Source organism: Ranitomeya imitator, chromosome 5 (genome assembly GCF_032444005.1).
Source record: "Ranitomeya imitator isolate aRanImi1 chromosome 5, aRanImi1.pri, whole genome shotgun sequence".
Classification (NCBI taxonomy): Eukaryota; Metazoa; Chordata; class Amphibia; order Anura; family Dendrobatidae; genus Ranitomeya; species Ranitomeya imitator.
The window spans coordinates 408,545,909-408,573,677 of NC_091286.1; the positions used below are offsets into that span (position 1 = coordinate 408,545,909).

Sequence of the window (27,769 nt, forward strand, 5' to 3'; positions counted from 1 at the left end):
TCTAGCACAGCAGATCAACCTCCAGGGACGCACGCTACGCCATTTGTTGGCCCACCACCGTGGGAGGTTTTGATTTTTTTTTTCATTTTATTTTATACTTCTTAAAACTTTTATTTTTGGGGAAGAAAGTAAAGGAACTGGATGCACAGGTAGTTTTTTCTTCTATCCTTCCAGTAGACGGGCATGGCACCAGGAGATGGAACAGGATCCTTGATGCAAACAACTGGCTAAGACGATGGTGCAGACAACAAGGATTCGGATTCCTGGACCACGGTGTGAATTACTTGTACGATGGACTCCTCGCCAGAGACGGACTACACCTCAACAAACCTGGGAAACACACATTCGCCAGAAGACTCGCTACACTCATCAGGAGGGCGTTAAACTAGAAGAAGAGGGGACGGGAAGAAAAACATTAGACTTGAACAAAGAAGATCCAGGAAAACATACTCAGAAGGGAGGTAAGAACTTTTCTAAAACAATCCACAGCGAGGAGATTGGAACAAAACAAAATCCTCTAAACTGCATGCTCGCAAACGCCAGAAGCCTGACAAACAAGATGGAAGAACTAGAAGCAGAAATATCTACAGGTAACTTTGACATAGTGGGAATAACCGAGACATGGTTAGATGAAAGCTATGACTGGGCAGTTAACTTACAGGGTTACAGTCTGTTTAGAAAGGATCGTAAAAATCGGAGAGGAGGAGGGGTTTGTCTCTATGTAAAGTCTTGTCTAAAGTCCACTTTAAGGGAGGATATTAGCGAAGGAAATGAGGATGTCGAGTCCATATGGGTCGAAATTCATGGAGGGAAAAATGGTAACAAAATTCTCATTGGGGTCTGTTACAAACCCCCAAATATAACAGAAACCATGGAAAGTCTACTTCTAAAGCAGATAGATGAAGCTGCAACCCATAATGAGGTCCTGGTTATGGGGGACTTTAACTACCCGGATATTAACTGGGAAACAGAAACCTGTGAAACCCATAAAGGCAACAGGTTTCTGCTAATAACCAAGAAAAATTATCTTTCACAATTGGTGCAGAATCCAACCAGAGGAGCAGCACTTTTAGACCTAATACTATCTAATAGACCTGACAGAATAACAAATCTGCAGGTGGTCGGGCATCTAGGAAATAGCGACCACAATATTGTACAGTTTCACCTGTCTTTCACTAGGGGGACTTGTCAGGGAGTCACAAAAACACTGAACTTTAGGAAGGCAAAGTTTGACCAGCTTAGAGATGCCCTTAATCTGGTAGACTGGGACAATATCCTCAGAAATAAGAATACAGATAATAAATGGGAAATGTTTAAGAACATCCTAAATAGGCAGTGTAAGCGGTTTATACCTTGTGGGAATAAAAGGACTAGAAATAGGAAAAACCCAATGTGGCTAAACAAAGAAGTAAGACAGGCAATTAACAGTAAAAAGAAAGCATTTGCACTACTAAAGCAGGATGGCACCATTGAAGCTCTAAAAAACTATAGGGAGAAAAATACTTTATCTAAAAAACTAATTAAAGCTGCCAAAAAGGAAACAGAGAAGCACATTGCTAAGGAGAGTAAAACTAATCCCAAACTGTTCTTCAACTATATCAATAGTAAAAGAATAAAAACTTAAAATGTAAAAAATAGTGAGGAAAGAATGGTTGTAGATGACGAGGAAAAAGCTAACATATTAAACACCTTCTTCTCCACGGTATTCACGGTGGAAAATGAAATGCTAGGTGAAATCCCAAGAAACAATGAAAACCCTATATTAAGGGTCACCAATCTAACCCAAGAAGAGGTGCGAAACCGGCTAAATAAGATTAAAATAGATAAATCTCCGGGTCCGGATGGCATACACCCACGAGTACTAAGAGAACTAAGTAATGTAATAGATAAACCATTATTTCTTATTTTTAGGGACTCTATAGCGACAGGGTCTGTTCCGCAGGATTGGCGCATAGCAAATGTGGTGCCAATATTCAAAAAGGGCTCTAAAAGTGAACCTGGAAATTATAGGCCAGTAAGTCTAACCTCTATTGTTGGTAAAATATTTGAAGGGTTTCTGAGGGATGTTATTCTGGATTATCTCAATGAGAATAACTGTTTAACTCCATATCAGCATGGGTTTATGAGAAATCGCTCCTGTCAAACCAATCTAATCAGTTTTTATGAAGAGGTAAGCTATAGGCTGGACCACGGTGAGTCATTGGACGTGGTATATCTCGATTTTTCCAAAGCGTTTGATACCGTGCCGCACAAGAGGTTGGTACACAAAATGAGAATGCTTGGTCTGGGGGAAAATGTGTGTAAATGGGTTAGTAACTGGCTTAGTGATAGAAAGCAGAGGGTGATTATAAATGGTATAGTCTCTAACTGGGTCGCTGTGACCAGTGGGGTACCGCAGGGGTCAGTATTGGGACCTGTTCTCTTCAACATATTCATTAATGATCTGGTAGAAGGTTTACACAGTAAAATATCGATATTTGCAGATGATACAAAACTATGTAAAGCAGTTAATACAAGAGAAGATAGTATTCTGCTACAGATGGATCTGGATAAGTTGGAAACTTGGGCTGAAAGGTGGCAGATGAGGTTTAACAATGATAAATGTAAGGTTATACACATGGGAAGAAGGAATCAATGTCACCATTACACACTGAATGGGAAACCACTGGGTAAATCTGACAGGGAGAAGGACTTGGGGATCCTAGTTAATGATAAACTTACCTGGAGCAGCCAGTGCCAGGCAGCAGCTGCCAAGGCAAACAGGATAATGGGGTGCATTAAAAGAGGTCTGGATACACATGATGAGAGCATTATACTGCCTCTGTACAAATCCCTAGTTAGACCGCACATGGAGTACTGTGTCCAGTTTTGGGCACCGGTGCTCAGGAAGGATATAATGGAACTAGAGAGAGTACAAAGGAGGGCAACAAAATTAATAAAGGGGATGGGAGAACTACAATACCCAGATAGATTAGCGAAATTAGGATTATTTAGTCTAGAAAAAAGACGACTGAGGGGCGATCTAATAACCATGTATAAGTATATAAGGGGACAATACAAATATCTCGCTGAGGATCTGTTTATACCAAGGAAGGTGACGGGCACAAGGGGGCATTCTTTGCGTCTGGAGGAGAGAAGGTTTTTCCACCAACATAGAAGAGGATTCTTTACTGTTAGGGCGGTGAGAATCTGGAATTGCTTGCCTGAGGAGGTGGTGATGGCGAACTCAGTCGAGGGGTTCAAGAGAGGCCTGGATGTCTTCCTGGAGCAGAACAATATTGTATCATACAATTATTAGGTTCTGTAGAAGGACGTAGATCTGGGGATTTATTATGATGGAATATAGGCTGAACTGGATGGACAAATGTCTTTTTTCGGCCTTACTAACTATGTTACTATGTTATTTTCTGGAAGTTTTGTTTATTTTTTCATCTTTTTTATAATAAATGTGTTATTATATTACCGTTATGTTGTGTGCTGATTTAATTAACTAGCGGAGCAGGCCAGGGCCAGCCAAGCCAAGGCAGACACAAAAGAGTTGGTTTACCTTTCCATATAGTGTGCGCACAAAATGGCAGCCAGCGCAAAAGAGTTTGCTAACCGCCTCCTAAAGTGCCTCCATCTTGTGCGTCCGCTTGCCAGATGCATAAGATGGCTGCCAGAGATGTTTTATACATCATTTTACCAAGTACATAGATAAGCATCGCTGCATAGCCATAACTATACACAGAAGAAACAAACAACAACTCAAAGATATTTCATACCGTTGATGAGTGTGACGCCCAGGAGACCGGGATACCCAGCACCGGACCAATGGAGTCTGTCTCTTGAGGGGGATGTCACAGGTGGCTTGACCCGGTGCTGTGGCCTCAGGCAATGCACCGTGTAAGGGGTATTGTGAGGGGACAGGCACTTACTTGATCAGCAGCAGGTTCTCCCAGCGGTGACGATCCCGATCCTGGATAGATGGCTATTGTCCAAATGAAAGACTGAGGCACTGAAACGTTTAACCAGTTTACTGTAACATAAAAGGATTTACAACCAGTCCTGTCACCGGAGTCTGTATGGGAACTCTGAGTTACTTTGACCCTGCCGGGGTCTTCGCCTCTTATTATACGCAGTTTCTGTGTGGCCCTGCTGCTGTATGTGAACTGGTTGCCGGCCCAATCTGTCCCCTCCGGGTCCTGGTTCGACGGGCAACCCGAGTCCTTTTATCGGTTTACCCCCTCCGGGAGTACCGCTGAACTCTGTGTCTGTTGCTGCGTCCGGCCCTAGTGAAGCTGATATCACCTCACGTTTTTCCGGTTGCTGTATTATATATAATGAATACAGCCACGGATCCGGTATCCGTCTTTGCGCCTGTTCTGGGTAGTAATTAATGCTACCCGGTTCTCACAATGTCCTTTTTCTCTGTCCCTCTTCTCCTCAGGCCGGTGATTTAGGCCTGGTAACAGTCACAGGGCTGTTAGAGATTCAACTGTATGACCTCTCACTTTCAACTCCTTGGCCCAACTGCCATTTCTTCTCTCAGACCAGAATGGATTAAGGGGAGTCTCTGGAGCTCCCCCTTCTGGCCGGAGGTGGTAGTGCAGTCTTGCTATTTTAGTATTTGTATTTACTGTCAGTAACTATTTTTGTGGCAAATACCCCTAGGGGTGCCACATTCCCCCTTAGTTAAGAACAGTACTCCGGGACTGTGGGACAATAACATTTTGAAATAACAATTAATATGTGCAGAGTCTTAAAAATGAAAAGTTACAAAAACCACTCAAGGAAACAAAAATAGAGTTCTGTAAAAAGTCACTTCAAATAGCGTCCATTAATACAGTCCTATCCTTGAAGGTACTAGGAAAGGCACTGCACTTTGTGTCCAGGAATTTAGTTCCATTTTTCCAACGGAGTTGTCAATATAAAGTCTAAAGAAAGTTCAAAAAGAGCAAAAAGCAAAGTTCAAAAAGCAGTCTTTCCGGAGCTTTGATTTAGTGCCTCCGGGCTGATAAAAAGTTCAAGAATATGCAAGAAGTTCATACAGACAAGTCTCTGTAGGCACTGGGCTTAAACGTTGCAGAATGATAACAATGACTATACTACATTTTCTGTTTAACTATATACGGCATAACATATATACAATTCACATTATGAGCTTTATAGTTGGTAATCTGCATACCTGGCCGGTAATTGACCCTGGGTACTACGCTGTGATCTACGTAATAGCGGTTTCTCTTCATGTGGTGTACTACTGTCTACTGCGGATGTAGTATCTGCCCGCTCTGCTAAAGATAATTCCATGACTATGGAGTTGGCAAGTCCACCGTGAATGGGATTACTCTGACCAGGAATCTGTTCTTCCTGGCCTGGAACCTCCTGTAGTACGGGGTCAGCCTCTTCCTGTCTTGGGACTTCTGGTATTGGGTTCGGTGTTGGGTAAAAGGCCACCATGGGAACCACTACTGCACCATGGTATGTTAGTAGGGTTTTGGGAAAGTCTCCTATACAGGTGTGATACATTTCCTCTTCTTTTTCCTTTACTGGTTGAACCTGCATGGGTTGAATAACTTCTGGTTCTGGCTGGACAACTTCTGGCTCTTTCAATGCTTCCGGATATAATTTAAGATTGTCTCTTGACACTAGTACAGATGTTAAGCCTCCGTTTTTGCTAATGAGACACATTTTAGGATTATCCACTCTTGTTGGTAAAACTGTGTAGGGTACGGCTTCCCACTGATTGTCCAGTTTATTGGTTCGACGATTTCTCTTGAGCACTTGGTCACCCGGTCTTAATGGGGTCGCTAGAGCATTCTGGTTGAAAGTTCGCTCTTGTCTTTCTCTAGTTTGCTGAAGGCTTCTTTCCACACTCTCTTGCACTTGGCGATACTGCTTTTGCCGTATGATATCCCAATTGGAGTCTTGAACTTCTGCGTCTGGTTTCAGAATTCCCATTTCTAGATCGATTGGTAATTGGCCGGGTCTTGCACGCATAAGGTAAGCTGGGGTGCAGTTGGTGGAGCTCACCGGGACATGATTATACAGATCCACCAAGTCAGGCAATTTCTCTGGCCATTGATTCCTTTCTGTCTCAGGTAAAGTCTTTAGTAGGTCTATTACAATATGGTTCATCTTCTCGCATAAGCCGTTTGTTTGTGGATGATAGGCCGTCGTCTGGATCTTTTTGCAACCATACATATTACAGAATTCTCTGAAGATCTCTGATTCAAAGGCTGTACCTTGGTTGGTGAGAACCTGTTCCGGATATCCATGGGGTCTACAAAAGTACGTTTGGAACGCTTTGGCTGCTGTTTTTGCTGTCAGATCTTTTACGGGTACTACTACCAAGAAGCATGAATAATGGTCCACGATGGTCAAGGCATAGACATAGCCGGACTGGCTTGGTATTAACTTCACGTGGTCTATGGCTACAAGTTCAAGTGGTTGTTTGGTGATTATGTGCTGCAGTGGTGCTCTTTGGTTCTTTTGATCGTTTCTTCTGAGGTTGCACGGGCCACAATTTCTGCACCACTGTTCGATTGATTTTCTCATCCCGACCCAATAAAATCTTTCTCTTAGAAGTACTTCTAACTTTTTCCAACCGAAGTGACCAGCACCATTATGGTAAGCTTCGAGGACCATCTTCACATCTTGTTTAGGCACGATAATCTGCCAAACCAATTCATGTGTTTTCGGATTGGTGTACCTTCTACAGAGCTTCCCTTGATACAGGAACATTTTGCCTCTCTCTTTCCAGAGTTGATGCGTCTCTTCTGGGGCATCCTCATCGGGATATGCACTTTGCTCAGTTAACAGTTCCTTCACCAACTTCACAGCCGGATTGCTGTCTTGGGTGTCAGCCCATCTATGGTGTGCTAACGGATTAAAATTCACCTCTTGTTGTTTCTGATAGGTACTTGACTGATGATGTTTCGCCTTGGGATGATGGAAGGCTGGTAGTTCAATTTCTTCAAGCTCCCCCGTTTCTTCTTCTACATCTCTCAAGTGTGGCATCCGGGATAGGGCATCGGCATTTCCATTCTTGCGACCTGCTCGATACTTGATTATGAAGTTGTAATTAGATAACCGGGCTATCCATCGCTGTTCTAACGCACCTAATTTGGCTGTGTCCAGGTGGGTCAACGGATTGTTGTCAGTATAGACAATAATTTCTGCAGCGGCCAGATAGTGTTTGAAACGCTCCGTCACAGCCCAAACTACTGCCAGTAGTTCCAATTTGAAGGAGCTATAATTTTCTGGATTTCTTTCAGTAGGCCGGAGCTTTCTACTTGCAAAGGCGATGACTTTCTCCCGACCTTCTTGCTTTTGTGACAGCACCGCTCCTAGTCCCACATTACTGGCATCGGTGTAGAGGATGAAAGGTTGATGGTAATCTGGGTATGCCAGAACCTCTTCTCCGGTTAGTGCCTTCTTTAGTTGTTCAAAGGAGTCTTCCCTTTCGTCGTTCCACTGGAAAGGAGGGTTTCGGTTTGAAGGTTTCTTCGTCTGCCCTACCAAGGCGTCTTGCAAGGGTGCTGCCAACTTGGTAAATCCTTTTATAAATCTGCGATAGTAACCCACCAATCCCAGGAATTGCCTCACTTCTTTTGCGCTGGTAGGTCTTGGCCAATCCCTTATGGCGGTTATTTTCTCGGGATCCGGTGCTACTCCCTCCGAACTCACGATGTGTCCCAGGTACTGTACCTTTGGCTTGAGAAGGTGACATTTGGATGGGTTGATTTTCATGCCATACCTGGATAAGGCTTCAAACACTTCTGCCAAGTCTTTTAAGTGTTGTTCGTAAGTCTTTGAGTAGACGATCACATCATCTAGGTACAGTAGGACGGTCTCGAAGTTCTTGTGTCCGAGGCAGCATTCCATCAGCCGCTGGAAGGTACCGGATGCATTGCAGAGTCCGAACGGCATGCGATTAAATTCACTTAGACCCATTGGTGTGGTGAATGCCGTCTTTTCCTTATCTCTCTCAGCCACAGGGACTTGCCAATACCCGCTTGTTAAGTCTAAGGTGGAAAAATAATTAGCAGATTTCAAAGCAGTCAAGGACTCTTCTATCCTAGGCAAGGGGTAGGCATCTTTATGGGTGATGTTATTAATCTGCCGGTAGTCTACGCACATTCTCATAGTTCCATCTTTTTTTTTGACAATCACTAGAGGGGCTGCCCAGGGGCTACAGCTGTCTCTTATTACCCCGGCCTGTTTCATTTCCCTCAGCATATCTTTTGCACATTGATAGTGAGCGGGCGGTATGGGTCTATATCTTTCTTTTATTGGGGGATGGTCACCTGTGGGGATTGTGTGTTCTACCCCTTCTATCCGTCCGAAGTCCAATGGGTGTTTACTGAAGACTTGTTCATATTCCGTCACTAGCCTATACACCCCTTGCTTTTGATGGGTAGGTGTTGAATTTATGCCCATGTGTAGCTGTTGGCACCAATCCTCCATTTCTCCATCTGAGCCATTGCCTTCCACCTGACAGGTTGGTTCTAAGGGCTCAATGGTTGTGATGGCATTGTTGTCAACAGTATATAGCTTTGCCATTGTAGCATACCTTGGCAAAGTGACCTCTTCCTCTCCACAGTTCAAAAGTCGTACCGGCACTCGTCCCCGGTGTACCTCGACTACCCCTCGTGCTGTGAGTATAGTGGGCCTGCTGTCGGTGTACACTGGTTCTATTAAGGCTTGATAATCTCGTCCCTTAGTACCAATGGCTGCTCTACACCATACCAGCATTTCTGTTTTTGGTGGGATTACAATAGACGTTGGATCACTTACCCTCACACTGCCGATTTCTCCACCTGCAACTTCTACCTGTTGCCTTAACATCAATACTTTTATTTCCCTCCGGAGAACTCTCTGCTGGCAGGATTGGGCAGTTTCAGCAATTTGCTGTAAGACAGAAATGACTTCGGAAAAGCAGTTCTCTAACACATTCATTCCTATCAATACAGTTGGTTCACAGTTCCGCCGGTCAACATCAACAACAATTATACCCTGTTTCTTCAATTCTACTTTACCAATCTTTATGGTCATCTCCCTGAATCCTAGTTTCGGTACCAACTTACCATTACTGGCCCATATATCTAGTTCAACATCAGAGGGCCCTTTATCAATATCTGCATCAGCCCAGTACCTCTTATAAAGGATATACGGTATAGATGAAATCTGGGAACCTGTGTCCAGCAAAGCGTTGAGGGGAATTCCGTCCAGCACGATAGGGATAATGGGTCGTCCTCCGATGTACCTGTCGTGCCAGGGTGTTGGGCCTTGAAAGTTCATTCCTGTGAAGCGGCCCGCATTCCCAGGGGATTCCCATTTAAATCACAATCTCGTGCAAAGTGGCCTGGCTGCTGGCAACGGCGGCAAATGGGCTGTCCATCCGGTTGGTAGCGGTCGCGGGGTCGTCCTCTCCATGTCGGGTATCTTCGGGGTCTCATCCATGGAACATCCTCTCTACAGTTTGCCAACTCCATCTTGGGTCCTCTCATCTCCTGCATGGTTTTAGCCATTGAAGCAACAACATCAGTTAAAGAGTCAAGCTTTTGTTGAAGAGCCCCATTAGTACTGGGCCCCAGGGGCTTAGCAATGGCCCCAGACATAGCTGATGTCACTGGTACTCCATGTTGTTGAGGAGCCTCTGCCATGAGTTGCGCAGGCTCCTGATCCCGAGGTGCTTCTGCCAGCTGAAGACGTATAATGCTCTCCTTTAATTGGGCAAATGTCAATTCAGGGTTCTTAAAAACAAGCATGCTCACATGCCCCCGGTGAGAAGGGGTGTAGAGTCCCTCAATAAATTGATCTCTTAGCAGTTTATCCGCTCCGGTGTTAAAAATGGGTTCAGCCAGTGTAAGTGATTTAAGGGCTTCCTGCAGGTTTAAGGCAAAGTCTCTCACGCCCTCATTAGCTTTTTGTTTGCAATTAAAGAATCGTACTTTAGCTTTGCTGCTGGCAGTGGTTTCAAATGTAGCTTTTAATCCAGCAAATATGCGTTCAACAGTGCCTTTTAGATCAGCTGCCCATGCTGTGACTTCTCGCTTAGCATGGCCACTTAACTGCATCATCAGGAGACTAACACGCTGAACTTCACCCACGGGGAACATGTCAAAATGGGCCAGCATCTTTTCTCTGAAATCGTCAAGGGTATTAGGCTCACCTTCATACATTGGAAGCCACAGGCCACCCGGGGTATATGGCATCAGCACCGGCATGATGGGCGCCACTCCTTGCACCGCTGCGCTACCGGACTCTCTATCGACACTCTGTCTTTCAGCTGCATTAGCGTCACCGGGTGCTGCGACGTCTCCGTGCTGCGACATGCTGTGCCCCCTTAGTTAATCCGGACCCTTCCGGTCCTCCGCTTCCGTCGGGATAGTGTAGATTCGTTCCGCTGTGCAGCAGGATCGATTCTCCCCTTGCTCTGACGTCAGAGCGCTCAGCTTGGTGCCGCCCACAATGACACGCCCCCTGCTGCTCCCGCCCGCCGCGCGCTCTGTAATGGCGGATTCTGAAGTTTTTCAGTCAGACTGGGGCTCAGGTGATGGCATAGCTCAATTAACAGTCTCGTGCCTAACGGTTATGAGGTGATTACCTCAGGGGATGGCGGCCATCTTTACTCCATTGTAACCAATGGGGAAAAGTCACTTTCAATAGTTTTCAATGGGAAATGGAATTTTCTTTAATAAAGTCAATTTTCAAGATTTTTCATCCAAGTTTTCACAATTTTGGACTCCAATCATGGCACACAATACCCGGTATACGGGCTGGCTGAATCCTGTTCGTGACGCCAATTGTGACGCCCAGGAGACCGGGATACCCAGCACCGGACCAATGGAGTCTGTCTCTTGAGGGGGATGTCACAGGTGGCTTGACCCGGTGCTGTGGCCTCAGGCAATGCACAGTGTAAGGGGTATTGTGAGGGGACAGGCACTTACTTGATCAGCAGCAGGTTCTCCCAGCGGTGACGATCCCGATCCTGGATAGATGGCTATTGTCCAAATGAAAGACTGAGGCACTGAAACGTTTAACCAGTTTACTTTAACATAAAAGGATTTACAACCAGTCCTGTCACCGGAGTCTGTATGGGAACTCTGAGTTACTTTGACCCTGCCGGGGTCTTCGCCTCTTATTGTACGCAGTTTCTGTGTGGCCCTGCTGCTGTATGTGAACTGGCTGCCGGCCCAATCTGTCCCCTCCGGGTCCTGGTTCGACGGGCAACCCGAGTCCTTTTATCGGTTTACCCCCTCCGGGAGTACCGCTGAACTCTGTGTCTGTTGCTGCGTCCGGCCCTAGTGAAGCTGATATCACCTCACGTTTTTCCGGTTGCTGTATTATATATAATGAATACAGCCACGGATCCGGTATCCGTCTTTGCGCCTGTTCTGGGTAGTAATTAATGCTACCCGGTTCTCACAATGTCCTTTTTCTCTGTCCCTCTTCTCCTCAGGCCGGTGATTTAGGCCTGGTAACAGTCACAGGGCTGTTAGAGATTCAACTGTATGACCTCTCACTTTCAACTCCTTGGCCCAACTGCCATTTCTTCTCTCAGACCAGAATGGATTAAGGGGAGTCTCTGGAGCTCCCCCTTCTGGCCGGAGGTGGTAGTGCAGTCTTGCTATTTTAGTATTTGTATTTACTGTCAGTAACTATTTTTGTGGCAAATACCCCTAGGGGTGCCACAATGAGCAAGAAAAGATCCGATGAAGACGCCTGCAGTATACTGAGTATGGCGTTCCGGACAGGACGCTCCCAGGAGAAGAGGATCGTAGCTGGCAGAGGGTCGTTCCGGATAGGACGCTGGAAAGGCAGAACGTGAAGACGCAGCTTGCAAAAAATATGGATAGACTGAATCGCTGTAGAGTCGCGGTTTATATTCCGGGATTTCTCATCCTGGGTGTCTCCCTGTGGAGAAACACGCCTATCTGGCTACGCTGCAACGCCCCTAGATGTGTGTCGGATCGGTACACTCCGGCTGTTTGACATGGAGCTAACAACCAGCGAGAACGAGAAGTGAGTCGCCGTTACGTCACTGGATCGCTCCTGCATCGTTCTGGAGTTGCTGTGTTTGACGTCTCTACAGCGACATAAACAGCGACGCTCCAGCGATCTAGTTTAGGTCGGCTCCTTGTCTATATCACCGCAGCGTCGCTGAGTGTGACGGTACCTTTACTGTTGGCTTGCACCTGCGGGCTACTAACTAGTTAAATGCCGCTGTTAAACTCTGACAGCGGCGTTTAAATCGCTCTTCCGGCCATCGGGCTGGAAATGCGCACACTGGTGACCCCCGTCACATGATGGGTGGTCATCGGTTCGTTGGCATGACAACCAGAGGTCTCCTTGAGACCTCTGGTTGTCACTGCCGGATTGCTATGAGCGCCACCCAGTGGTCAGCGCTCATAGCAAGTCTACAATTCAGGTACATAGAGGCTACCTGACCATCACCTGTATGTAGCAGAGCCGATCGGGCTGTGGCAGCTTCTAGTCTCCTATTGAGGCATGGCAAAAGTTAGAGAAATGTTTAAAGAAAAAAAAAAAGGGTGTGTATATATTTATTCAAATCACCCCCCCCTTTCGCCCCATTCAAAATAAAACAAAAGAATATCATACCTACACAATTAGTATCGCTGCATTCAGAATCGTCCGATCTGTCAATAAAAAAGATTAATCTAGTAACATAGTAACATAGTTAGTAAGGCCGAAAAAAGACATTTGTCCATCCAGTTTAGCCTAAATTCCATCATAATAAATCCCCAGATCTACGTCCTTCTACAGAACCTAATAATTGTATGATACAATATTGTTCTGCTCCAGGAAGACATCCAGGCCTCTCTTGAACCCCTCGACTGAGTTCGCCATCACCACCTCCTCAGGCAAGCAATTCCAGATTCTCACTGCCCTAACAGTAAAGAATCCTCTTCTATGTTGGTGGGAAAACCTTCTCTCCTCCAGACGCAAAGAATGCCCCCTTGTGCCCGTCACCTTCCTTGGTATAAACAGATCCTCAGCGAGATATTTGTATTGTCCCCTTATATACTTATACATGGTTATTAGATCGCCCCTCAGTCGTCTTTTTTCTATACTAAATAATCCTAATTTCGCTAATCTATCTGGGTATTGTAGTTCTCCCATCCCCTTTATTAATTTTGTTGCCCTCCTTTGTACTCTCTCTAGTTCCATTATATCCTTCCTGAGCACCGGTGCCCAAAACTGGACACAGTACTCCATGTGCGGTCTAACTAAGGATTTGTACAGAGGCAGTATAATGCTCTCATCATGTGTATCCAGACCTCTTTTAATGCACCCTATGATCCTGTTTGCCTTGGCAGCTGCTGCCTGGCACTGGCTGCTCCAGGTAAGTTTATCATTAACTAGGATCCCCAAGTCCTTCTCCCTGTCAGATTTACCCAGTGGTTTCCCGTTCAGTGTGTAATGGTGATATTGATTCCTTCTTCCCATGTGTATAACCTTACATTTATCATTGTTAAACCTCATCTGCCACCTTTCAGCCCAAGTTTCCAACTTATCCAGATCCATCTGTAGCAGAATACTATCTTCTCTTGTATTAACTGCTTTACATAGTTTTGTATCATCTGCAAATATCGATATTTTACTGTGTAAACCTTCTACCAGATCATTAACCCCTTTCTGCCATTAGACGTACTATTGCGTCCATGTGGGGTGGGCTTTACTTCCCAAGGACGCAATAGTACGTCATATGCGATCGGCAGCGCTCACGGGGGGAGCGCCGCCGATCGCGGCCGGGTGTCAGCTGTTTATCGCAGCTGACATCCGGCACTATGTGCCAGGAGCGGTCACGGACCGCCCCCGGCACATTAACCCCCGGCACACCGCGATCAAAGATGATCGCGATGTGCCGGCGGTACAGGGAAGCACCGCGCAGGGAGGGGGCTCCCTGGGGGCTTCCCTGAGCCCCCCGCAGCAACGCGATGTGATCGCGTTGCTGCGAGGGTCTCACCTCCCTCCCTGCTCCCTCCAGCCCCGGATCCAAGATGGCCGCGGATCCGGGTCCTGCAGGGAGGGAGGTGGCTTCACAGAGCCTGCTCAGAGCAGGCACTGTGAAGCAGCCTGCACTCCTATCAGATCAGTGATCTGACAGAGTGCTGTGCAAACTGTCAGATCACTGATCTGTGATGTCCCCCCCTGGGACAAAGTAAAAAAGTAAAAAAAAAAATTTCAAATGTGTAAAAAAAAATAAAAAAAAATATTCCAAAATAATGAAAAAAAAAATAAAAATATTATTCCCATAAATACATTTCTTTATCTAAATAAAAAAAACAAAACAATAAAAGTACACATATTTAGTATCGCCGCGTCCGTAACGGCCCGACCTATAAAACTGGCCCACTAGTTAACCCCTTCAGTAAACACCGTAAGAAAAAAAAAAAAAAAAACGAGGCAAAAAACAACGCTTGATAATCATACCGCCGAACAAAAAGTGGAATAACACGCGATCAAAAAGACAGATATAACTAACCATGGTACCGCTGAAAACGTCATCTTGTCCCGCAAAAAACGAGCCGCCATACAGCATCATCAGCAAAAAAATAAAAAAGTTATAGTCCTGAGAATAAAGCGATGCAAAAATAATTATTTTTTCTATAAAATAGTTTTTATCGTATAAAAGCGCCAAAACATAAAAAAATGATATAAATGAGGTGTCGCTGTAATCGTACTGACCCGAAGAATAAAACTGCTTCATCAATTTTACCAAACGCGGAACGGTATAAACGCCTCCCCCAAAAGAAATTCATGAATAGCTGGTTTTTGGTCATTCTGCCTCACAAAAATCGGAATAAAAAGCGATCAAAAAATGTGACGTGCCCGAAAATGTTACCAATAAAAACATCAACTCGTCCCGCAAAAACCAAGACCTCACATGACTCTGTGGACCAGAATATAGAAAAATTATAGCTCTCAAAATGTGGTAACGCAAAAAATATTTTTTGCAATAAAAAGCGTCTTTCAGTGTGTGACGGCTGCCAATCATAAAAATCCGCTAAAAAACCCGCTATAAAAGTAAATCAAACCCCCCTTCATCACCCCCTTAGTTAGGGAAAAATTAAAAAAATGTATTTATTTCCATTTTCCCATTAGGGCTAGGGTTAGAGTTAGGGCTAGGGTTAGGGCTAGGGTTAGGGCTAGGGTTAGGGCTAGGGTTAGGGTTAGGGCTAGGGTTAGGGCTAGGGTTAGGGCTAGGGTTAGGGCTAGGGTTAGGGTTAGGGCTAGGGTTAGGGCTAGGGTTAGGGCTAAGGTTAGGGCTAGGGTTAGGGCTAGGGTTAGGGCTAGGGTTAGGGTTAGGGCTAGGGTTAGGGCTAGGGCTAGGGTTAGGGCTAGGGTTAGGGCTAGGGCTAGGGTTAGGGCTAGGGCTACAGTTTGGGTTGGGGCTAAAGTTACAGTTAGGGTTTAGATTACATTTACGGTTGGGAATAGGGTTGGGATTAGGGTTAGGGGTGTGTCAGGGTTAGAGGTGTGGTTAGGGTTACTGTTGGGATTAGGGTTAGGGATGTGTTTGGATTAGGGTTTCAGTTATAATTGGGGGGTTTCCACTGTTTAGGCACATCAGGGGCTCTCCAAACGCGACATGGCGTCCGATCTCAATTCCAGCCAATTCTGCGTTGAAAAAGTAAAACAGTGCTTCTTCCCTTCCGAGCTCTCCCGTGTGCCCAAGCAGGGGTTTACCCCAACATATGGGGTATCAGCGTACTCAGGACAAATAGGATAACAACTTTTGGGGTCCAATTTCTCCTGCTACCCTTGGGAAAATACAAAACTCGGGGCTAAAACATATTTTTTGTGGGAAAAAAAAAGATTTTTTATTTTCACGGCTCTGCGTTATAAACTGTAGTGAAACACTTGGGGGTTCAAAGTTCTCACAACACATCTAGATTAGTTCCCTGGGGGGTCTAGTTTCCAATATGGGGTCACTTGTGGGGGGTTTCTACTGTTTAGGTACATTAGGGGTTCTGCAAACGCAATGTGACGTCTGCAGACCATTCCATCTAAGTCTGCATTCCAAATGGCGCTCCTTCCCTTCCGAGCTCTGCCATGCGCTCAAACGTTGGTTTCCCCCAACATACGGGGTATCAGCGTACTCAGGACAAATTGGACAACAACTTTTGGGGTCGAATTTCTCCTCTTACCCTCGGGAAAATACAAAACTGGGGGCTAAAAAATAATTTTGGGGGGAAAGATTTTTTTTTTTAATTTTCACGGCTCTGCGTTACAAACTGTAGTGAAACACTTGGGGGTTCAAAGCTATCACAACACATCTAGATGAGTTCCTTAGGGGGTCTAGTTTCCAAAATGGTGTCACTTGTGGGAGGTTTCTACTGTTTAGGTACATTAGGGGCTCTGCAAATGCAATGTGACACCTGCAGACCATTCCATCTAAGTCCTCATTCCAAATGGAGCTCCTTCCCTTCTGAGCCCTCCCATGTGCCCAAACAGTGGTTCCCCCCACATATGTTGTATCATCGCACTCAGGACAAATTGGGCAACAAATTTTGGGGTCCAATTTCTCCTGTTACCCTCAGGAAAATACAAAACTGGGGGCTAAAAAAATAATTTTTGTGGGAAACAAATTTTGTTTTATTTTTACGGCTCTGCATTATAAACTTCTGTGAAGCACTTGGTGGGTCAAAGTGCTCACCACACCTCTAGATAAGTTCCTTAGGGGGTCTACTTTCCAAAATGGTGTCATTTGTGGGGGGTTTCAATGTTTAGGTACATCAGTGGCTCTTCAAACGCAACATGGCGTCCCATCTCAATTCCTGTCAATTTTGCTTTGAAAAGTCAAACGGCGCTCCTTCCCTTCCGAGCTCTCCCATCCACCCAAACAGTGGTTTACCCCCACATATGGGGTATCCGCGTACTCAGGACAAATTGTACAACAACTTTTGGGGTCCAATTTCTTCTCTTACCCTTGGGAAAATAAAAAATTGGGGGCAAAAAGATAATTTTTGTGAAAAAATATGATTTTTTATTTTTACGGTTCTACATTATAAACTTCTGTGAAGCACTTGGTGGGTCAAAGTGCTCACCACACCTCTAGATAAGTTCCTTAGGGGGTCTACTTTCCAAAATGGTGTCACTTGTGGGGGGTTTCAATGTTTAGGCACATCAGTGGCTCTTCAAACGCAACATGACGTCCCATCTCAATTCCTGTCAATTTTGCATTGAAAAGTCAAACGGCGCTCCTTCCCTTCCGAGCTCTCCCATCCGCCCAAACAGTGGTTTACCCCCACATATGGGCTATCAGCGTACTCAGGACAAATTGTACAACAACTTTTGGGGTCCAATTTCTTCTCTTACCCTTGGGAAAATAAAAAATTGGGGGCGAAAAGATAATTTTTGTGAAAAAATATGTTTTTTTATTTTTACGGTTCTACATTATAAACTTCTGTGAAGCACTTGTTGGGTCAAAGTGCTCACCACACCTCTAGATAAGTTCCTTAGGGGGTCTACTTTCCAAAATGGTGTCACTTGTGGGGGGTTTCAATGTTTAGCCACATCAGGGGCTCTCCAAACGAAACATGGCGTCCCATCTCAATTCCAGTCAATTTTGCATTGAAAAGTCAAATGGCACTCCTTCGCTTCCGAGCTCTGCCATGCGCCCAAACAGTGGTTTACCCCCACATGTGGGGTATTGGCATACTCAGGACAAATTGTACAACAATGTTTGGGGTCCATTTTCTCCTGTTACCCTTGGTAAAATAAAACAAATTGGAGCTGAACTACATTTTTTGTGAAAAAAAGTTAAATGTTCATTTTTATTTAAACATTCAAAAAATTCCTGTGAAGCACCAGAAGGGTTAATAAACTTCTTGAATATGGTTTTGAGCACCTTGAGGGGTGTAGTTTTTAGAATGGTGTCACACTTGGGTATTTTCTATCATATAGACCCCTCAAAATGACTTCAAATGAGATGTGGTCCCTAAAATAAAATGGTGTTGTAGAAATGAGAAATTGCTGGTCAACTTTTAACCCTTATAACTCCCTAACAAAAAAAAATTTTGGTTCCAAAATTGTGCTGATGTAAAGTAGACATGTGGGAAATGTTACTTATTAAGTATTTTGTGTGACATATCTCTGTGATTTAATTGCATAAAAATTCAAAGTTGGAAAATTGCGAAATTTTCATAATTTTCGCCAAATTTCCGTTTTTTTCACAAATAAACGCAGGTACTATCAAATAATTTTTACCATTGTCATGAAGTACAATATGTCACGAGAAAACAATGTCAGAATCACCAGGATCCATTGAAGCGTTCCAGAGTTATAACCTCATAAAGGGACAGTGGTCAGAATTGTAAAAATTGGCCCGGTCATTAACGTGCAAACCACCCTTGGGGGTAAAGGGGTTAATGAATATGTTGAAGAGAACAGGTCCCAATACCGACCCCTGCGGTACCCCACTGGTCACAGCGACCCAGTTAGAGACTATACCATTTATAACCACCCTCTGCTTTCTATCACTAAGCCAGTTACTAACCCATTTACACACATTTTCCCCCAGACCAAGCATTCTCATTTTGTGTACCAAACTCTTGTGCGGCACGGTATCAAACGCTTTGGAAAAATCGAGATATACCACGTCCAATGACTCACCGTGGTCCAGCCTATAGCTTACCTCTTCATGAAAACTGATTAGATTGGTTTGACAGGAGCGATTTCTCATAAACCCATGCTGATATGGAGTTAAACAGTTATTCTCATTGAGATAATCCAGAATAACATCCCTCAGAAACCCTTCAAATATTTTACCAACAATAGAGGTTAGACTTACTGGCCTATAATCTGATCACTAAACGGTGTAACAAAAGTCAAAACCCCAGAAATGCGTTTTTTTTTTTTTTTGTCGCTGCTACATTGCTTTAAAATGCAATAACAAGCGATGAAAAGAATGTTTCTGCACCAGAATGGTATAATTAAAAACATCAGCTCAGCACGCAAAAAAATAATCCCTCACCCAACCAGAGATCACAAAAAATGGAGACGTTACAGGTATTGGAAAACTACGCAATTTTTTTTTTTTTTATAGCCAAGTTTGGAAGTTACAGCTCTGGGAAGGAGGGGAGCCAAAATTACAAAACCGAAAAAAGCTTCTGGGGTGAAGGCGTTAATCTGCAAGTCAATACCACTCTGACACTGTGTGACTGACAGCGTTCCGCGCTCAGGCATAGGGGTGGCATCGGCCCGGTTCAGTTACCACTCTGCATAGCGAGCAGTAGCTGTAACCACCACCCTGGCACTGGCTGCCGGCTCCTATGCGGATCCTGCTGTCAGTGATCTGATGAACCTTTCCTGGCATCCCCATCATTTGGGGTTATTCACACACTGAATGTGAGTGGAGCAGAGTAGCACAGCTGTATTGCCTGCTGCCGAATGCTGCAGTTAACCTCCCATGTTCTTCAGCTCTCAGCAGATGCCAGTATGCAGTGAGTAGAGCGGTTTAGCTCTGCTCACATATGACTGGAGATGACCACTGATCTGTGAAGATGCCAGGCATTGAACCTCCCTTCACCAATTTTATTGGTGACCTTGTGTAAGGTCTGATATTGGGCTGAAAATCACTTTAACTTCCAAAATAATATATCTGTATATGGTTACAGCATTAGAAAAATAAGCATGTCATTAAAGGGATTGTCCACTACTAGGACAACCTTTTCTTGATGTTTAAATGGTTGGGGCCGAAGAAAAAACAAACTCTCCTGTGACAGTGCTGTTCCAGCGGTGTCTGCACTCTCTTTCCCTGGGATCCTGTGCTGTTATGACACATGCTGTTCGGCACCCAATCGGTGCTGGTGTCAATATCTCTGCCTTCGAACATTTTAAACATAAAGGGGAAGTGAGAGATCACAATAACGGCACAGGAGCCCCGGGACGGCCGACACCGCTGGAATGACGTCGGCACAGGAGGGGATTATAGGCCTTTTTATTTTATCTGGCCCAAACATTTAGATCACAGTGGGGTTGTCTTAGTAGTGGACAATCCCTTTAATACTTGGAGGCCTGATTCATTGTGTACAGTGAAATTTCTGGCTTAAAGAATGCTACAGCTTGTCGTGCAGTAGACAAGCTGCTGTTGCTCTCCCCAGCACTTCCAGTTTCGGCAGAGAAGCCTTGAATCAGGTTCTTATTTGATATCACATTTCTGCTATTTTACTTATTAACCTGTAAACCCCTCTCACGTGTCTGTATCCATACAGTTATATGAACAGGGGCCTTATACTGTGATCTGTAAATATATAGCATGCATTAAATGGGTGAGAAGTTTTTATAAATGTCGGCACAGATGATGATTTTTACTGTGGGACTTAATACTGATTTCAGTGATGATCTGCTTTACTGATGTGCTGTTCAATGTTTGGCATTGATCTCTATAGTTCTGTGACAAAAGGTTAGTTATAGCTTGTACCAAAAGGAAAAAAAAAACGCAGCAGCACACCCTGAAGCGAGGTTCGGTACACACTCAGTCCTTGATAATGGAACACTGACAGTCTCGGGAGGTGCTCGCGTAGAAAAACAGGAACATACCATATAACACTAGTAGAAAGAACGCGGCAACACTCACCGGACCTGTGATCAAGTCTTGTCTTTATTAGAAAGCATGTAGTACCATCTTCACGGCACGGGGGAGTAGAGGAGCAAAGGAGGTGAGCGGGGACCCGTAGAAGCGCCGGTTTGGCGTGAAACGGCCGTCGTCCTTTCCCCGCTCACCTCCTTTGCTCCTCCACTCCCCCCGTGCCGTGAAGATGGTACTACATGCTTTCTAATAAAGACAAGACTTGATCGCAGGTCTGGGGAGTGTTGCCGCGTTCTTTCTACTAGTGTTATAATTATAGCTTGTGTTGTAATGATACCCTGTTCTGTCTGAGACTTTAGTCCGGCGAGCACACTCTGTTATTTTGTACAGCTTTTTTTTCCGTATAAGGCTACTTTCACACTCGGGTCAGTCGCAGTGCGTCGGGCCAAGGTACCGACGCATACTGTAAAATAATATCACAACGGGGCAGCTGATGCAGTTTTTCCACGTATCCGCTGCCCCATTGTGAGTTGCGGGGAGGAGGGGGCGGAGCTTCGGCTGCGCATGTGTGGACGAAAATGGCGGACACAACGCACAAAAAAAGTTACATGGAACGTTTTTTTGGGCAGGCGGTCCGCCAAAACACGACGCATCCGTCGTGCGACGGATGCAACGTGTGGCGATCCATCGCAATGCGTCGCTAATGAAAGTCTATGGAGAAAAATGCATCCTGCGGGCATCTTTGAAGGATGCGTTTTTTCTGCAAAACGACACATTGTGACGTGCATCGTACGACGCTAGTGTGAAAGTAGCCTAAGAATGCATACAGTAGTAACTGTCAGTCACTGATGGGACCGCCCACCAGACCAAAATATTAGGAAGAGGAGGAGTTTTAATAAGTCACAGATTATACTGTATCTTTCAAATTAAGTCTACTCAACTTCATCTGTTCCATAACCTGATTTGTATTTTCACTCACTGCTGCATTTGGCCATCAAAGGGGATCTTGGCCATTTCGGTTCTAACACTTGGTTATCTTTCAATAGATGGAGGTTCCAGTAAAGACGCCCTCTAAGAAAGCTACTACTCCAGCCAAGGCAACACCAGGGAAAAAAGCTGCCACTCCAGCTAAAGCTGCCACCACACCTGGTAAAAAGCGCGCCACTCCTGCAGCAGCCAAAAATGGTAAAAAGGCAAAGAAAGGAAGAAAGTGAGGAGGAGGATGATGATGATGATGAGGAGAAAGAAGAAGAGAAGTCTGGTATTTATTTGGTTAATTTACATTTGGAAAGAGTATAAGTAAACTTGTACAGTACCAACTTTTTTTTTTTCTAGAGCTTTTAGAGGAAGAAAAACCAGCTGCTAAAAAGAAAGAATCGGAGGAGAAGGATGATAAAGATGACGACAATGATAACGATGATGAAGGTATGATTCCTGAATAAAGACAGTGGGCATCTTGGTTACTGTCAGTTAGTTCTAAGTGTTACTATGCAGTTTGTCTTATTTATGAGTGATGTTTTAAAAAGTTTTTCCACTTTAATAAATGTGGATTCCAAATGCTTCTATGTACCGTATATACTCGAGTATAAGCCGAGACCCCTAATTTTGCCACAAAAAAACTTCACTGGTCTACAAAAAAAATTTTTTTCTGGCAAGGACTTTAAGAACAGTTTTAGACTAATTTGAGGGTGCTGAATTCAAATCTGATCTTATAATTTCTCTACCACATCACGTTTTTGCACTATAGGTATATAGCCCATTTTCATGAATTCCATGATAAATACAAGTAGTGTATGAAAAGTGCCGGTTTATACGGTTCACTAAGGTAAATTTAGTTTTCATTTAGTCTCCCAATAAATGTGAGAATATCTTTGTTTTTTTTTGAACATGCAGAATTCCCATTTGTTATGATAACAAAGTAAACAGTTTTCGACGTACACAACAGTCGTGTGCAGGTACTGTTTTATTTATTGAAATTTTCAATGAATTTTGATATTTATTGTTTTATCCAGCTGTTTTTGTTTTTTGTTTATGAATCAATACCTAAGGTGTGGGGGGGGACAGAAATTCAATGAACAACTCGGGTAGATAACAACTTTTATCTTGTATTTCTCTGCAGGATGTTTTGCTGATCTAAAGGCCCCTTCACATTAAGCGACGCTGCAGCGATACCGACAACGATCCGGATCGCTGCAGCGTCTCTGTTTGGTCGCTGGAGAGCTGTCACACAGACCGCTCTCCAGCGACCAATGATGCCGGTAACCAGGGTAAACATCGGGTAACTAAGCGCAGGGCCGCGCTTAGTAACCCGATGTTTACCCTGGTTACCATCCTAAAAGTAAAAAAAACAAACAGTACATACTTACCTACCGCTGTCTGTCCCCGGCGCTCAGCTTCTCTGCACTCCTCCTGTACTGGCTGTGACGTCACCGCTCTGCTTTCTGGCTGACCGACGCTCACAGCCAGTACAGGAGGAGTGCAGAGCACAGCGCCGGGGACAGACAGCGGTAGGTAAGTATGTACTGTTTGTTTTTTTTACTTTTAGGATGGTAACCAGGGTAAACATCGGGTTACTAAGCGCGGCCCTGCGCTTAGTTACCCGATGTTTACCCTGGTTACCAGTGAAGACATCGCTGGATCGGTGTCACACACGCCGATCCAGCGATGTCCACGGGAGATCCAGCGACGAAATAAAGTTCTGGACTTTGTTCAGCGACCAACGATGGCACAGCAGGGGCCTGATCGTTGGTCGCTGTCACACATAGCGATTTCCTTAACGATATCGTTGCAATGTCACCAAAAGCAACGATATCATTAACGATATCGTTATGTGTGAAGGTACCTTAACAATGGCCTCTATATCTCGCAGAAGACGGAGCTCAAATGATCCAAATATTTTTTGTTACATCTGTGGAAACTTTACTGTGAAGACTCAGAGGCGCAACATTACTGACTTTGTTAAGAGGGTGTATTTTGCGTACTTCAAAGTAAAACTTGGAGACCGAGACAAGCATTGGGCTCCTTACAAAGTGTGCAAAACCTGTATTGAGAGCTTGCGATCATGGTCTCAAAGAAAGAATGCTAAACTTCAGTTTGGAGTTCCTATGGTTTGGAGAGAACCAAGCAATCATTTAGAAGACTGCTATTTCTGCCTTGTCGATGTAAAAGGTTTCAATAAGAAAAACAAGCAATATTTGCAATATCCGAGTATCCCTTCAGCTATTCGACCAGTTGCCCATAGTGAAGCCATACCTGTTCCAAAATTTACTGCGCTTCCAGAAAACGTTGACACAGAACTCTCCTCACATTGTTATACTGATGAAGAAGACAGCCCAGATATTTTTCGGCCATGTGATGAAGATTGTGACAAACCAATTCTGTTTACTCAGTCTGATTTGAATGATCTGGTTAGAGATCTTTATCTACCAAGAGAGTCTGCTGAACTATGGGCTTCACGACTACAAGAGAATCGAATGTTGAAGCCCTGTACAAGTGTCTCATTTTATAGTAACGGAAGCAGAACTGGGTAAGTACTTCCATTCAGATGGCCAGCTTGTCTGTTGTACTGATGTTGAAGGACTACTTCTTCTCTTTATGGGACTTCCAGCATATGATTCAAGGGATTGGAGGCTTTTTATTGATAGTTCCAAAAGAAGTTTAAAATGTGTTCTGTTACACAATGGAAATAACTATGGCTCTGTACCAATAGGTCATTCTGTAAAACTTAAAGAATATAAAAACATCAAGATTGTTCTAGAGAGGTTACAATATAATGTTCATGGGTGGTTAATTTGTGTTGATTTGAAAATGGTTAACTTTCTTTTGGATCTGCAAGGACGGTAAACAAAACACCCTTGTTTTCTTTGCTGCTGGGACAGTAGAGCTACAGCAGAGCATTGGGTGAAAACTGAATGGCCTCAGCGACAGAGTTTGGCATCTGGCGATAAGAATGTCATCAATGATCCTCTAGTGGATAGGAAGGACATTGTCTTTCCTCCCTTACGCATAAAACTTGGATTGATGAAGCAGTTCGTCAAAGCTCTCAATCACAGTGGAGAATGCTTTAACTATGTATGTTCAACTTTTCCTGGTCTTAGTGAAGAGAAGAAAAAGGCTGGAATATTTGATGGACCTCAAATAAGAACACTTATGAGAGACCCAAATTTTATCACATTAAGCAGAATTTTCTAGGGAATAAAAAAGCAGACAACTATGAAGAGCTTGTGGAAGCGCTACTAATGAGTTTGCGAAATCTTGGATGTAGAATGAGTATCAAGATTCACTTTTTACACAGCCATTTGGACTTTTTTCCATAGAATCTTGGGGATGTGAGCGAGGAACAAGGAGAGCGTTTTCATCAGGGCATTAAAACAATGGAAGAACGGTATCAAGGCCGGTGGGACTCACATATGATGGCTGACTATTGCTGGAGCTTGATGAGCGACAACCCAAAAGCTGTACATCACAGATCAGCCAAGAAAAGAAAGTTCAAATAACTGCCATTTGTCATTCATCTGTGTGCCATATATATGTGTTTTTATATTTTGTAGTTTAATTCTGTAAGTATATATGATTTGCTGTACATAGACTTTGTAATCTTTGTTATTCCTTGATTAAAAATATACAAAATGTAGTACCGAAAATCGTGTTTTTATCATAAAACAGTAGACAGGAGTAATTTTCATCAAAAATTGAAAATATCTCATTATCTCAAAATCATGATGTGATGGCCAAAAACGGAGTTCATATTCGTAATCAGCAGCCAAAATTGACTTAAAATATGTTTTAAAACCTTTTGCCAGAAAAATTGCGTTGACCAGTGATTGACTTGAGTATAAGCCTAGGGAGGGAAATCCAGCAGCTACTGGTAAATTTCAAAAATCAAAATGGATACCAATAAAAGTAAAATTGAGACTTCAGTTTGTTAAGATTTTTTTTGAATATCCATATTGAATCAGGAGCCCCATAGAATGCTCCATACAGTTCATGATGGGCCACATAAGATGCTTCATACAAAAATATGCCCTATATAATGCTGCACAAAGGTTAATAATGGCCCCATAAAATGCTCCATAGAATAATATGCCCCATATGCTGCTGCTGTGATTAATAATAATAAAAAAAAAATTACCTTATCGCTGGGCGCCGAGTGCCGGTGTCCTGAGCAGGCGTGGACACTGGCAAGCTATGGGGGAGCAGGTGCCGGAGTCGCCGCTGGCTCAGCCCCCCAGCACTTGCGATATTCACCTGTCCCCATTCCACTGCAGCTGCTGTGTCTTCCGGCTCTTTGCAGTGACTGTTCAGGCAGAGGGTGCGCACTAACCACGTCATCGCACCCTCTGACCTGAACGTCACAGCCAGAGGACATGGAAGACACAGTACGGCGGTGGAATGGGGACAGGTAAATATTGCTTGGCATACTCACCCCCTCCTGGTGCGGTCTCTGCAAGTCGCTGCTTCTACGATGGTCTCCGGCACGCGCCGGCAGCTTGTTCCTGTGTTCAGCGGTCACATGGTACTGCTCATTAAAGTAATGAATATGCACTCCACACCTATGGGAGGTGGAGTCGTGTGCATATTCATTACTTTAATGAGCGGTACGACGTGACCGCTGAACACAGGAAGAGCTGCAGGCGCCAGAGACCATCTGAGAAGCCCTGATGTGCAGAGACTCGTCAGGTGCGGGTGAGTATGATGTGACAGCTTCCCCTACCCCCTGGGACAATGACTCGAGTATAAGCTGAGAGGGGCACTTTCAGCCTAAAAAAATGGGCTGAAAATCTTGGCTTATACCCGAGTATATACGGTATGTGACAGCATGTACAGGGTGGACCATTTATATGGACACACCTAAATAAAATGGGAATGGTTGGTGATATCAACTTCCTGTTTGTGGCATGTTAGTATATGGTAGGGGGAAATCTTTTGAAGAAGTGTGGTGACCATGGCGGCCATCTTTTAAGTTGGCCATTTTGGATCCAACTTTATTTTTTCCAATGGGAACTGGGTCATGTGACACACCAAACTTATTGAGAATTTCACAAGAAAAACAATGGTGTGCTTGATTTTTAACTTAACTCTATTCTTTCATGAGTTATTTACAAGTTTCTCTTTTGTTTACAGCCATTGACATGTCACAGAGGTTAACACGTGAGGAGCGGATAGAAATTGTGTTGATGTCTGGTGAACGCAGTACCTGGGTCATTGCAGCAGATTTCAATGCAAGCCACTCTACGAGACCACCCATCTCCCATGCTACAGTTAGCAAACTGCTTGCGAAATTTCGTGAAACAGGTTGTGTTTGATTTGCCAAAATGTGGATGCAAGAAAACTGTCATAATGAAGAAAACTCAGTGGCTGTCCTAGCTTCATTCAGCAAGAGCCCACAGCGTAGCACTCGCCACATGTCACTGGAGAGTGGCATCAGTCGAACTTCCCTTCAGTGGATATTAGCTACTTTACAAAATCCAGCTGCTGCAGCATCTCAACAAGGATGACCCAGAGCGGCGCTCTGAATTTGCAGAATGGGCGAAACAAAAATTGGAACACGACCCTCAGTTTACACCGAACATTATGTTCAGTGATGAGGCAAACTTTTTTTGTGAATGGTGAAGTTAACAAACAAAAGCACCGCTATTGGTCTGACACTAACCCACAGTGGATAGATCCCTCCAAGTTGGAATTCAAAAATTGATGGTATGGTGTGGTATATGGGGTACAAAGATAGTGGGGCCATTCTTCATCGATGGAAACCTCAATGCCACTGGATATCTGAAATTGCTAAATGATGATGTGATGCCCTATTTATGCACTGAAGATGGCACGTTCCCTGAGTTTTTCCAGCAAGATGGTGTACCACCACATTGTGGGTGTCCGGTCCGAGCATTCCTACAAGAACAGTTTCCTGGATAGTGCAGTGATCGACGTGGGCCAGTTGAATGGCCACCGAGGTCTCCCTATCTGACCCCATTAGACTTTTAGCTTTGGGGTCATCTGAAGGAAATTGTCTAAGCTGTGAAGATACGAGATGTGCAGCATCTGAAACAACGGATAGTGGAAGCCTGTGCTAGCATTTCTTCAGTGGTCTTGCTGTCAGTGTGTCAAGAGTGGGAGAAGAGGGTTGCATTGACAATCCAACATAATGGGCAGCACTTTGAACACATTTTATAAGTTTTCATAAACTTGTAAATAACTCATGAAAGAATAAAATTACGTTAAAACCAA

The 27,769-nt window shown here is 44.2% G+C and overlaps 1 protein-coding gene and 1 non-coding gene across 2 annotated transcripts; both read left to right on the forward strand.

Annotated features, from left to right (window-relative positions):
* Window positions 1-174: 174 nt before the first annotated feature.
* LOC138638037 (uncharacterized) lies at window positions 175-27,769 on the forward strand. The gene is made up of 4 exons (XM_069727010.1): window positions 175-461; window positions 21,592-21,806; window positions 21,881-21,970; window positions 26,669-27,769. The coding sequence occupies exons 2-4, from the start codon at window positions 21,728-21,730 to the stop codon at window positions 26,848-26,850; spliced, it is 351 nt and encodes a 116-aa protein (XP_069583111.1). The 5' UTR covers window positions 175-461; window positions 21,592-21,727; the 3' UTR covers window positions 26,851-27,769.
* LOC138639845 (small nucleolar RNA SNORD82) lies at window positions 20,308-20,376 on the forward strand. Its single transcript, XR_011313373.1, has one exon. It is a non-coding gene; the product is annotated as a small nucleolar RNA SNORD82 (small nucleolar RNA).

Coding starts and splice junctions, on each gene's coding strand:
- LOC138638037 (XM_069727010.1), top strand. CDS start 21,728: ATGGTAAAAAGGCAAAGAAAGGAAGAAAGTGAGGAGGAGGATGATGAT. Junction 21,807..21,880: donor GAAAGAAGAAGAGAAGTCTG/GTATTTATTTGG, acceptor TTTTTTTTCTAG/AGCTTTTAGAGGAAGAAAAA. Junction 21,971..26,668: donor CAATGATAACGATGATGAAG/GTATGATTCCTG, acceptor TTTTGTTTACAG/CCATTGACATGTCACAGAGG.